The sequence below is a fragment of the Anser cygnoides genome, unplaced genomic scaffold, assembly GCF_040182565.1.
Source record: "Anser cygnoides isolate HZ-2024a breed goose unplaced genomic scaffold, Taihu_goose_T2T_genome scaffold_43_1, whole genome shotgun sequence".
NCBI lineage: Eukaryota > Metazoa > Chordata > Aves > Anseriformes > Anatidae > Anser > Anser cygnoides.
In genome coordinates, this window is record NW_027103067.1 from 132,931 (window position 1) to 145,961 (window position 13,031).

The window sequence follows — 13,031 nt, forward strand, 5'->3', positions numbered from 1 at the left end:
GCAAGCAGGTGGGAGATCTGGTCAGCGTGGTGGCAGAGCTGATCGAGGAGGTTGAGAGACTGAGGGCCATCAGGGACTGTGAGCGGAAGGTCGACTGGTGGAGTAGCTCCCTGGTGTTCCAGAGGGAAAGGCGCCGGGGAGATACCCCACAATTGGTGGTGGACGCCCTGCCCTGCCCCTGTCGGGCAGAGGAGGGGAACCTGAGGGATGGGGAGGGTTGGGAGAGGGCCCCTGCTCAGCATGGTGGGCGACCCCCCCTCTGCTTCGCTCACGTCCCCAGGTCCCCCCAAGCAATGGGTTTGTAGCATTGAACATTGAAAGTGGAGGTAAGTGGGGAGGTGCAGGAAGGTTCCCCAAAGAGCTTACCAAGGACGAGGCAGTCGACTCCACGCATTCAGACTGCCTCTGCCAGGAAAGAAAGAAGGGCGGTTGTGGCAGGCGACTCCCTTCTCAGAGGAACGGAGGGCCCCATTTGCAGACCAGATCCGAGCCGTAGGGAAAGTGTGCTGGCTAGCTGGGGCCCGGCTCAAGGACATAACTAGAAAACTCCTGGAGCTGGTTGACCCCACTGATTACTACCCATTGCTCATAGTTCAGGAGGGCAGTGATGAAATCGTTCAGAGAAGCCTGCGAACGATGAAGAGAGATTTCAGGGGTTTGAGAGGAGCTGAGCACAAGGGAGGGCCCCAAACCAGCCTCACCCAGCCGGGGACATGAGGTCATGGATGGATCCTTTGTGGCCCACACTGGTGACACCTTGCCGGTGCTGGCAGTGTCCGTCAGGACAGCGAGGGGACAGGGCAGGAGCGAGTGGGACTGGCGAGGAGCCCCCAAGTGCAGCCCACGTCTTTCCCCACTGCCCGTGGCAGTCCCGAGCCTGCCCCCTCCTGACCCTCACCCCTCATCACTCAATGGAGCAGAGACCCCCAAGCCGCCCCAGGGTGGCCTGGGAAGAGGATGAGAGCTCCCAGGAGAGCAGCTCTCTAGTGGAGCCCATCGAGGTGTGCGAGGTGGAGCCGCTGCAGCCTGGTGAGCGAGGGTCTGCGCTGGGGTGGGCAGGGCTGGGGCCAGCCGCGCCCCCTGCTTGAAGCCAGGGCCCCCTTCCCTTGCTTCATCCTTAAGCCCCTCTCTACAGCAATGCTCGCTCTCCTTCTGTCTTAGACGCTATCTGGCTACCTGTGTATGAAGAGGAAGAGGAAGCTGTGGTCTTCATCGAGGCCTACGTCAGAAACCCGGAAAGGGTAAGAGCAGCCCTTTCCATGGCGGCTGTGCCTGCATGTCCTGGCCGTGCCCCGGCTCTGCTGCCAGGCTGCTGGAGGGCTGCTGGCTGGGCAGAGCTGCTGCCCTCCAGGCGTCCCGCACAGCTCCGCACCCCGCAATGCTGCGGTCCTGCTGGCTGTGGCTCCCCCCCTCACGCTCCCTCTTGGTATCTCTGTGGCTGCCAGGATGAGGTGCAGAAGATGAAGTTCCTGAGGAACATCGTCACTGTGTGCACAACTGCCCAAGAGAAGGGCTTGTTAGAGGGCCTGGACATCTTCTGCAGCAGAAATAAGCTGGCACAGAACATCCAGGTGAGGGGACGTCTGGCGGGCTGGGGAAGGGAGCGAGGCTCCCTGGGCATTGGGCAGGGGTGACTGGGAGCAAACATACATGGACACCAAGCTTCCCCCAGTGGGATCTCGGGTGCTGCTGGGACCTCAGCATTGCGAGGTGCAGGGGGGCACTCTTGGCGGGGGATACCGGGACTCTGCCAACCCTGCCGACAGTGCTGGCTCTGCTGGCGCTGTGTGCCTGTGGCTGCCAGGTCCCATCCAATTTGTGCTCTCCAGGTGCTGCTGGACGAGGAGCCCAGGGACAAGCTGTGCACAGCGGTGCGGCAGCAAGCCATGCTTGCTATCTATGCCTTAAGGTACGGACCCTGTCCCTGGCTGATCTGGCACTTCCCCAGAGCATGGGCCTGGCAGATCTGGAAAGGAGGCATCCACCATCCAGGCAGGGCCTCTGCTCTGCCCTGCTCGGGGCTTGCCCAGAAGGTGTAGGGAGCACTGAAGCTCTCTGCTGGGAGGTGTCAGGACTGTCCTCTGGCCCAGGCCAGCCTCGCGGAGGAAGATGCTCCTCCCAGCAGGACTCCCCATCCCTTACAGGGAATCTTGCCCACGGGAGGTGCGTGTCCATTTCCCTTTGTCATCGGGGCACTGATCCCAGCACCATTGTCTCTCTTTCCAGCGTGGTGGAGATGGTGTTGGAGGACAAAATGATGTCTCTTGTAGCTGCGTGTTCCAGCAGTGTCTTCTTCCTTCCTCCGGAAGAGGAACTGGACATTCACCTCTACAATATGGTATGTGCTGGGTGAGCCACAGGAGCCCCCATCCCTCTGGCTCCGTGCAGTTTCCCTGTGTTTAGAGATGACTGAAGATCCTTGCAGAGCAGGGTCTCAGCCTTGCTTTACCCCATTCCTTCCCTCTCACCCTTGTCATCCGCCTGGCAGCAGCCAGTGCTTGAGGCCTGGTCTGCACACAGCAGCTTTTCTGCCCTGTGGCGTCCCCTGGGCAGTGCATGGAGCTGCAGCTGTCCTTTCTTGGCAGCAAGGAGAAGTTCAGCACAGTTTCTTAGCAGCGTGAGGAACTGCTGAAAGCCTGTCACAACCTCTTGTTCTTCTTCCAGACCCTGAACAATCTGGACATCATGCTGAGAACATTGCTGATCAGCGCTCCTGCCTCCAGCCTCTGGGACAGGGTGAACATTATCTTTCAGGTCTGCAATTCGCACAGCGTGGGCTTCACAAGGGGCTGTTCCTCACCCTAGAGGGAGGTGACATATAATAGTGGAGAGTGCCCCCTGTGCCGTGCACAGAGACCATAGTGCCTGCCGGGAGTGTGCCCAGCACGCTCAGGGGAGCCAGGGGCTGCCCACCAAGCTCTTCTAGGGCCCCAGTGTCCCCTGGCTGCTGTCAACGTCCCTTGCCCTCCACAGGTCCTTCCTGTGTCACAGCACAGCTTCCCCCCAGCACTTCTGGGCCTCCTCTGCCCCCAGAGCTCTCCTTGCAGCAAAGCAGTGGCAGAATTTGAGCCCTGTCCTTGTGCACCGCACTGGCAGCATCTGGAGCTGCCATCGCCCTGCTTTCCTGGTGCCCCGTGCTTTCCTTGCCAGGTGTGAATGGGGCAGAGTTCTCCTGGGACCTGCCCATCCTGCACAGGAGCCCAGCCCCGAAACTCTGTTCTCCTGGCCTCCCACTGGCAATATCTCCACCCCACTGCAGACCCCTGCAGGGCAGTTCATGCTCCAGAAGCCAGGCTTCATGGAGAGGGGACAGAGGGCCGTGTTCTGGGGGAGGGCACGGGAAGGGAAAGGAGCTGAAGGAGCTGAGCCTCCACCAGGGGTGGAATGTACCTACTTGCCTGGCTGCAAGGTTGGCCACGGGATCTGTGTCAAGGGACCCGGCGGCTTGGTGCCCCACTGAGGGCTTTGCCCCAGCTCTGGGGAATCCCTGATGAACAGTGCAAGTCCAGCCAGGAGTTCAGCAGCGCTGCTTCGGCTGGAGCAGTTGTCAGCTCCCAGAGCAGATCAGCAGCTTTGCTTCCTGCAGGTGCTGCTGCAATTCACCACCTCCGAGACTAAAATTGTAAAGGAGAGAGCCATGGAGAGGATCTGGAAGGTTATTTTTTTCCTGTACGTTTTTTCCGGGAAGCAGGTAAGGAGCCAGACACCCTCCAGCCAGGGACTTTGTCCCTCCTTTTCCCCTGATCTTCCCTCCGCAGGCCTTGCTCTCTGACTCAGTGTGACATGTCTTCCTTTCCTTCCTTCCTTTCTCCAATAGATATTTGGAAACTACATCCAGCCTTCTCATAGAAAAGACATTGTCCGCATGACACTTGAGATCATTCGAGAATCCAGCATCGATAACAACAAGAAGCACTGGGCCAATTTCATGCTGGAAGTGGCCATCCAAGACCCTGAAGTCTGGCTGATGGAAGTAAGCAGCCCATGGCTGGATTGCCCTGCCCTCGAGCCCTTTCATCCCTCGCTTGTATCCTGCCTCGCATTCCCAGCACTTGGGCAGCAGTTTCAGTGGCCCCCGGCAAGTGGCTGCAGTCCAGTGGCGGCTACATTCTCTCCTGTGTCCCCTCCAGGTGCCAAAGATTCTGAGGTTCCTCCATGAAAACCTAAATAGCAACAGCACATCTTTACCCCGGAACATCTTCACTTCAGTACTGCATGCGCTGACCGGCCAGTTTCCCAGACAAGCGGTCATAAGCGTGTTGACTGACCTTCCGTCACTTGACAGGTACCAGCTCTGACAGTCCTCGGGGCCTGTTCCATACTGGGAGAGGGTTCCAGAGACTCTCTGGCTGCCAGAGCCAAGGAAAGCTGCACGACATCCCTGAGATGTGGGCCCCTCCATCGCACGGTGCTCGCCAGCCCTGTTGGGGCAGCCAGGGCCTCAGCATCCAGACCGGACCAAGGCAGCCCAGAGAGCCCGTCACGCTCCCTCCTGCCCCTCCTGCTTGCCCAGCCTGGTCCCCCAGGGCTCCCTAAGCACATGGTGGGGAGGTCCAGGGCTGCAGGACAGCCTGGGGCCTGCGGGGTTGGTCTGGGTCACGGCGCTGTGACCAGGGCAGCCCTGCCAACAGCGTTTTCATCTTGCAGCACTACCCTGGACATGTGGGAAGAGATGATTTCCCAGGCTAAAATTTCAAGAACCGTCTTGAGGGAGCTGTGCGCTGTGGTCCGTAGTCGAAGGAGCCGCAAGCTTTTCAGAGCCAACACAATCAACAGCAGCATCGTTCATATAATTGTGAGTTACCCTAGCAGGCCTAGCTCCCATCCATGGCCGTGCGTACCCCCCCAGGAAAACCATCACAGCTCTCTGCCTTTCCCATCTTCCTCAACCTGTCACCTCTTCCGGGGTTTATGGACACAGCCCGTTAGGGCCAGCACCAGCCCCCCTCCACCAGCCATGTGGGGTCCGTGTGCTCAGACATGAAGCCTGCCCCTTTCCTGGCAGTGCTCTCTTTACCCCGGCTCCTGGCAATGGCTGGGGCAGAGTCAGGACAATGGCTGGGGCTGGGGCAGAGCCATGGCCTCTGCACGGGCTGAGCAAGCTGTGAGGCCAGGGACTAGTGGCACCTGTAGCCACCTGCTTCCAGCGCCTGCTTTGTGCCAGTTCATGCTGGTCTGTTGCTCCTCAGAGGCATGGCAGCAAGAGGCTGCGGACAGCCAGAGGGCAGGAGGAGCAGGCAAAGGAAGGATGCTCTGTGTTGCCAGGCGCAGGGCACGGAGGAGCCACACAGTCCTCTGCAGGCATGGCTGCTCCAGGACAGGCTGCGTGTCCCTCATGCCCTGCCCTGAGCTGCCAGGGGAGCCAGGAGCTGCAGGCTGCGGGGCTTGCTGCGGGTGTACCCACCTCTCCCATTTGTGTTCACTTCAGAGAGTGATCCGTGGGCGTCGAACACCAGAGGATTTCTACGAGTCAAAGTACCTCCAGAGGTGTCTGAGGCTTCAAAGCCTGCCGATGCTCTCTCTGGCGCTCAGAGCCCTTGTCATGGAGTCAGAGAGATGTGAAGCGGTGAGTAGTATTTGGCCAAGTGAAGACCTTTTGGCAGCCTGGTGCTGGGGCAGGAGGCAACGCCATGGCTTGGCTTGGCTGGGAGGCAGGAGGCGGGGTGATGGTGGTGATGGGGCCTGGTGTCTGCCTGTGGAGCTTTCCAGAAGCTTTCCAAGTGGGTTCCTGGGGGCTGTTTGCAAAGGGGCTGACTCGGGAGGGGACGCAGAGCCTTTGCTCTCCTGACCTCCTTTTCCCGTGCCCTGCTCTCCCCACATCCCCATCACTATGTCCATGGCCACTGCCTGCCAGGAGGCTGCTGGTGAGATTCCCATGGCAGCTGCCAGGAAGTGAGCAGGAGGCTGGTGCTCTGTAACCAGAGCGTCCTGGCCGGGGTGGCCATTCACCTCTTGACTAAAAACAAATGGTGTCTTTCTGCACAGGTGAGGGAAGTGCGGGTCCTGCTGCCAGAAGTCATGGAGACTCTGCAGTATGACAACACACACATCACTGAGAAGGCCCTGACTGTCTTCGAAAACGTGATCGGTCATCTGGAGAAGACGGAGGCCAGCCCCATCGCTCTGGCACTGGCTGAGAGACTCCTGCCTCTTTTTAACAACGTAAGGCTGCTGTGGGTGACTGAGCCCTGCAGACGGGCACTCCGCAATGGCGTTGCCCTTCAGCCCAGGCCTGTGGGCAGCACTCGGGCAGGGCCTTCTTCTCTCTCTGCTCCTCTGGGCACTTGTGGGCTGTCTTCTGGGCTCTGCAGTCCAACAGGGCTTCTCCCTGTCAGGTTGATAGATATGGGTGGTTCGGGGCCCATGTGCTGAGGCCCAGCCCAGCCTCTCAGCAAACCATCTGCCCCCCAAGAGTTGCTTTCAGACCATCAAGTGCTGCCTCCACCACCAGTGCCAGGCAGGACCAGGTGACCTCCCCATGTGCTGAGGCAGAAAGGCAGAGGCTGAACTGGCGGAGCATGCACCAGAGGCCTTACCAAAGGCCAGCCATATATCTCTCCTCATTTGCCTATTCCCAGGAGAGTTGTGCTTTGGTATGACTGGTGCAGCTGGTAGTATATGTGGGCTTGCTGGGAGGCACAGGCACCCGATGCTGGAAACCTGGTGCTTTGCTTTGCATAGGCCCCCATCTCCTTTCTGTAGAAAAGGAGACACATCGCCTTTCACAACTGCCACCCTACGTCCCTTGCTCCCCACGGGCAGAGGGAGGCTGGCAGTTGCTGAAATCCTCCTTTTGTCCTCCCTAACAGGTGTCCAGCGAGGTGCGAGTGTTCTCCATGCTCCTCTTCCAAGACCTGATGGAGTCTGTGGTGTGGTGGAAAAAAGGAGCAATGAAAACAACCGTGCGCAGGGCCCTTATTCCACTGTTTTTCCGGATGAGTGACGAGACTCAGAGCGTGGCCAAGGTACAGATTTCACACCTGGCCGTTGATGTGGGCACTGGGTGTGCTGACACCAGAGCGGTATTCTGGGCATGGGGGGGGGGGCAGGGCAGCAGGCAATCAGACACTTTAGAGATGTGTGTGCGGTGCCATCTCCCTGCCTCTGCTTCTCCACAGGCCTCTGCAGTAGTCCTACTTGCCTGTGCAAAGTTCCTGAAGTGGAAACAGCTTGAGCAGCTGACTCAGACTCAGCAAGCAGAAACCTGTATTACTGGGGAGTACTTGGTAAGGAGAAACATACAGCAACAGCCCAACCCCAGGCCCCAAAGGGACAATACTGCAGCTGCATCGTGGCTCCCTTCCCTCCAGCACAGAGCCCCAAGGGCTCTTCTGCAGGCCCCCCTGCCTTCCCCACCCCCAGGATGCGGGAGGAGACCCTAGCCCATCTGGGCCTTGGCAGCGGGACAGGAGGGTCTCCTAACTCTCTCCAAACCTCGGCCCCACAGAGCTCCTGGCTGGGAGCTGGGGATGGCCTGGGGGAAAGGGGGAGGGCGGTGCTGGCAGGAGGGACTGGTCCGGCTGGCTGGGGAGGGTATGTGAGCCCCGCGCCCTTGTGCTTTCTCCAGCTCAAGCAGAAGAGCAGCAGGGTGGACGGATACCTGCAGCAGAGCCTGCCATACCTGGAGGATGCTCAGGCCAACTTGCGACAGGAGGCTGTCAAATTCATCGGTGAGTCCAGGCCCCGCTTCCCTGTCTGGGCCCTGCCCTGGCAGCAAGGCACAGCCCTGTGGGCCCTGAAGCCCCTGATTGTAGCCCCAGGAGCCCTGTGCCTCCCTCAGCCCCCTGCCCATGCAGGTGGGCCTGGTGTGTGCCTTGCTCAGGTTCCTCCTTGGGCACCGTGCTTGGCGGGGAGCTGGAGGGGACGCAGCCAGGCTGGCTGGACATGGGGCTGTGCTGGGAAGCAGGCTCTGACCGTAACACTGTGCCTAGGGCTTGCTGTCTACCATGCTGGCATCCAGAGTGAGGAGAAGCTGAATGAGCTCATCCAAGGTGAGTGCGGGCGGTGCTGGGGGTGCTGCGCCCAGTGGAGAGGGGGCAGAGCCCACGCAGTGTGCAGCCATGCCTTGCCCTGCTCCAGGGAAATGCTGCAGTGGCAGAGGGATGTGGGGGGACATGTGGGATGCTCCTGAGCAGCAGCTTCCAGCTGATCCCTTTATCCCACTTGCTCCCCGTGGCCAGGGAAGGAGACAGGTGGGGCTGGCATGGTCTGGAGGCATGCCGGGGGGGTCTCTGCCAGTCGATGGGTTTCATCTCTGCTCACTTTCTTACTGTCACAGCCCTCCAGCCTTTGGAAGATGATGCCCATGAGCGGATCCGTCACCTGGCAGCTGGGACCATCGAGATCCTGAGACATCATAGGCAGCAGCCAGCATCACAAAGGACTTGGCTCGCAGCACTGTGCTGCTGGCCCTGAAAAGCCAGGGGTCTGTCGAGCTCCCCTGCAAAAAATGTGTCTTTATAAAACTGTGTAGTGTGTTTACGTGGCAAGGTTTTGGTATCAGTGGACCATAGGGTTGGCTTCTGTGAGAAGAATCTAGATGCCCCATGTTAGATAAGGGCCCTGCTGCTGACCAGAGCCAAGCCAATAAACGATGTTGTTTGTGCCTCTGCAAGAGCATATTTAAGAAAGGGAAGAAAAAAAATGCTGCTACACAGCAGCTGGGAGAGTGAGAGGAGTGAGAAACAGCCTTGCAGGCGCCAAGGTCAGTGAAGAAGGAGGGGGAGAGTATACACTGCTGTGATCTGCACGTGTAGGTAGAAGAGCGTTGGTATCACACCAGTGTTGTGTTTACTGCTGAGCAATACTGGCACTGCATCAGGACTCCCTCTAATCCCCCAAGAGCCAGCAGGCTGGGGATGGGCAAGAGGTGAGGAAGGAACATCACCAGGGCAGCTGACCTAAACCAACCAAAGGGATATTCCATGCCATATGATGTCACACTCAGCAATAAAAGGTGGAAAAAGGAAGGAGAGGCGAGGGGTGGGCTCTCATTGTGGAAACGTCTGTCCTCCCGAATAACAGGAAATTCACCCCTGAACAAGTGCAAAATCCTAAAACGCTGGCAGAATGCTTGAAAAATGTGTGGCATCACCCTGGCACTTCCAAAGAGACAAAAAACACTGCAACGTGCTGGGGCTTGGCCTGTGCTCAATGGGCCACAGTCAATGCCACTGCAACCCCTGTGACAGACCCTGCGGCAACTCCAACCCCTGTTACAGTCCCTGTGGCCACTGCAACCCCTGTGACAGACCCTGCGGCCACTCCAACCCCTGCAATGGGCCCTGCGGCCGTTGCAACCGCTTTGATGGGCCCTGTGGCCACTGCGTTCCCTGTGACAGGCCCTGCAGCCACTCCAACCCCTGCAATGGGCCCTGCGGCCGTTGCAACCGCTGTGACGGGCCCTGCAGCCATTCCAACCCCTGTGACAGGCCCTGCGGCCACTCCAACCCATGTGGCAGTCTCCAAGGCTGGTCCAAGGAAACAAACTGTGCCGGTGTCAGTTGCCCCTGTATCCAAGATGAAACAATGGATGTCAGGTCGTTCAGAAAGCAGAGGAACTCCTACTCAGACGGGGGGGGGGGGAAGACAAGACAGGATACTCCAAAGTGGCTGGGCCATCAGAGGAACAGGCATATGAAGAGCAAGACATCATAAGAGCATCAATGACTACCTGATGCCTATCCAATTGTGAGCTACGAGATATGCGAAAAGATTTCAGTCATCGTCCAAGTGAGTACCTTGTCACCTGGCTGCTCCGGTGCTCAGATAGCAGGGCCAATAGCCTGCAATTAGAGGTCAGGGAAGCCAGGCAGCTGGGATCCCTCACTAGGGAAGGGGGCATTGACAAAGCACAAATGAAAAAAGGAAAAGGAGCACAAATGTTCACCCTCTGGAGGCGACTCCTGTCAGGCATGAAGGAAAGGTATCCCTTCAAGAAAGGTCTTGCATGTCAACTAGGCAAGAGGACCACCGTGGAGAAGGGTTTCCAGCACGTGAGGGTATTAGCCATGCTGGATGTGATTTAGGATGACCTAGACAACGAACAGCTATCCAAAGATCCAGATGAAGTCAAGTGTACGCGACCCATGTGGCGGACGTTTTTACAGAGAGCACCATCATAATATGCCAGCTCATTGGCAGCAATGACCTAGAGAAAACGAGAGGAACCTGTGATGGACGAATTGACTAGACAATTCCAGCAGTACAAAGAAAGTCTCTCTTCTTCCTGCATCTTGGCTGGGGAGAAACTTTCCCAGGAGGTCGACCAATTTAAAGAGAATATATCTTCCTCCCCACCTATGTGAACCAGTGTCTCAGCTATCAGGAGCAAGCATCCCTCTGTTCAGGAAAGGAGATACAGGGAGTACACGCACCACGTGCTGTCCTGTGGTTTTACCTACGTGACCATGGAGAGGACATGAGAAAATGGGATGGAAAATCTGCCTCGACCCTAGAGGCATGGGTACGTGCAGCCCCCTCATTTGCCAGGGACTGCTCCAGACCGCACTGGAACAGGGGGAGTCTCCTGAACACCTGCAATACATCGATGAGATCATCATGTGGGGTGACACAGCAGAAGTTTCTGAGAAAGGGAAGAAAGTAGCCCAAATCCTTCTGAAAGCTGGCTTTGCCATAGAACAAAATAAAGTCAAGGGACCAGAACAGGAAATCCAGTTTTTAGGAATTAAATGGCAAGGGGAACTTATTTGGATCCCAATGGATGTGATCAACAAAGTAACAGCTATGTCTCCTCTAAGTAGAAAAAAGGAAACTCAATCTTTCTGAAGCATTGATGTTTTTTGGAGAATGGACGTTACAAGTTACAGTCTGATTGTAAGCCCGCTCTATCAGGTGACACAGAAGAAGAATGATTTCAAATTGGGGCCGGAGTAACAGCAAGCCTTTGAACAAAGTAAACGGGAGAGAGTTTATGCAGCGGCCTTTGCTCCAGTCCAAGCAGGACAAGAAAAGAAAGTGAAGAAGTGAGGAAAGGATCCCCTCTCGTCTCCCCAGCAGATTTGCTCCCTGAGGAGATAAGATAAAGCGTATAATTCTTAACAGTTTCTGAGAGATGGTTCCGGGAGTATGGAGGTGATGGCCTGATTTGTCTCATGACCAGTAACTGTATCGTATCAGAAGCCAGTGTTACACAGCACAGCAAAATGATAACCTTACAACAGCCCCCCAAAATGATAAACAGCACAACAGGGAACACATAGAGCAAGTAATGTGCCATACAACACAATTCTGAAAACAAACACAGCAAACCCAACATAAAAAAAGAAAAAGTCAACCTCGTGATCGGCAACTATTAAACTGATCTAATGCTTGTAAGAAATTCCTTATAACACACTCAACCTTTCAGGCTCCGCATTGGGTGCCAGAAAGGACTGTTGTGGTTTAACTTGGCAGGAAGCTCAGCACCACACAGCCGTTCGCTCACCCTCCTCCCAACCCTGTGGAATGGGGAAGAGAATCGGGAAAAGAAAGAAACAAAGAGGAAAAAACAAAACTTGTGGGTTGAAATAAAAACAGTGTAGTAGGCCAGAAAGGGAAGGAATAATGATGATGATGATGGTGATGATGATAGTGAAGAAGAAAATGATAAGAATAAGAATAATCAAATGTACAAAGCACTGCTCTAGAAGCCTGCCCTTATCCTCCCACACTCCCTGCCACTCATAACTATCCTGCCTCAGGACAGATCTCTGGATGGCATTCTTAAGCAGTTGTTTAATTTTAAACGAAACACAAAGTGCATTCAGGAGACATAAGAATAAGAACACGCTGGTCTGAACATCCCAAGGATTGTCAAAGTTTTGAAGAGCCATCGTAACTAGCTCTTCAAGTAGAAGGGAAAGTGAAGGAGAAAGGCAGAGTGAAGAGGGAGGAAAAGTATTCCTCCCTTATACCCCCTCCCAGCCCCCCCATTGGCTCCTTGAGGAGAAAAGGTAAAAGTGTAATTATTAATAGTTTCTGAGATATGGTTTTGTAAGTATGGTGTTACTGTAAAAGTCAGTCAAAGAAACTCTCTAGTAATCAGTTTGGAATTTTAGAAACCAGGCATTCTGTAATTGCGGCGCCAGATGCACAGGGGATCACTCCACCCAGTGTGCGTGCTGACTTTTTCAAGCTACGAGGGTTATATACAATAAAAACATGCATATTCATCAGCTTGCTAAGAAATAGTTAACATATCCATACTATTTCCCATAACTCATTAAAATTTGAAAATGTCTCTGGCGCATGCACATTTGTTTCCACTGGTGGTGTTTTGGGGGTCTCTGGTGGTCATCGGTAGTCTTCCTCACTGTGTTCTGACACACGGAAAAGAAACTTTACAACTCAAGGAGAGTTATAAAGCAGGTATGTTTATTGCAGCGCTGGGTGCAAGGGGGATCGTTCCACCTAGCTTGTGCACCAAGGCTTACTACCAGGGTGCTTATACTGATAGGATATATACATATTCATTTCAGTTCCCCCGTAAGTCTCTTGCATATTCATTAGGTAGCGGAAGAATCATTAACATAGGTTCCCGCCCCTATTTGCATGTGCGCTGGAGTCCTCGGGTGGTCGTCCAGCGTACTCTGTTGGTCTTTTGATGAAGGCCAGAAGTCTTCCTTGCTGCTAAACTTTAGTTACCGGGGCAGCTGGTAAATCGCGCAGAGATCAGCTGTCAAGCTGATCTTAGGCTGGTCTAAAACAGAAAATTAAGTCTATCCTAGCTGAAACCAAGACAACCTGGCTGGAAATGGCTGTGCAAACTACACAAACAGGCAGGAGCTGGTGGATGCAGGAGTCAGGAAGCCACAGGTGACAGTGGCTGCGCAGTGATCTTGAGCCCTTCCTGGCCATTCTGTCTGCACTGTTGTTGCTCTTGCTGTGCCCCAGCAGTGCTGCCCCACCGAGTGGGGGCGTGAGGTCACAGAGAGGCCCTTTGTGACACAGGCCGGTGTCACCTGGCAATAGCTGGTGCTGGCACAGTGGCCCCGCACTGTCCGTCAGGACAGCGAGGGGACAGGGCAGGA

At 55.7% G+C, this 13,031-nt stretch overlaps 1 protein-coding gene across 3 annotated transcripts; it reads left to right on the forward strand.

The window, feature by feature from the left end:
- Positions 1-158: 158 nt before the first annotated feature.
- LOC125181519 (uncharacterized) lies at positions 159-13,001 on the forward strand. Of its 3 annotated transcripts, none has more exons than XM_066989236.1 (15): positions 159-1,029; positions 1,162-1,571; positions 1,830-1,909; positions 2,227-2,338; positions 2,665-2,754; positions 3,587-3,691; positions 3,818-3,973; positions 4,131-4,285; positions 4,648-4,795; positions 5,429-5,566; positions 5,986-6,162; positions 6,810-6,965; positions 7,119-7,226; positions 7,568-7,670; positions 7,932-8,260. In XM_066989236.1, the coding sequence occupies exons 1-15, from the start codon at positions 714-716 to the stop codon at positions 8,129-8,131; spliced, it is 2,454 nt and encodes an 817-aa protein (XP_066845337.1). In that variant the 5' UTR covers positions 159-713; the 3' UTR covers positions 8,132-8,260. The 3 variants fall into 3 exon arrangements, with proteins under 3 accessions (XP_066845337.1, XP_066845338.1, XP_066845336.1); XM_066989237.1 differs by having other exon boundaries at positions 765-1,029; positions 1,162-1,241; positions 1,446-1,571; positions 6,810-7,226; positions 7,932-8,257; XM_066989235.1 differs by adding an exon at positions 8,279-13,001 and having other exon boundaries at positions 766-1,029; positions 6,810-7,226; positions 7,932-7,991.
- Positions 13,002-13,031: the final 30 nt, after the last annotated feature.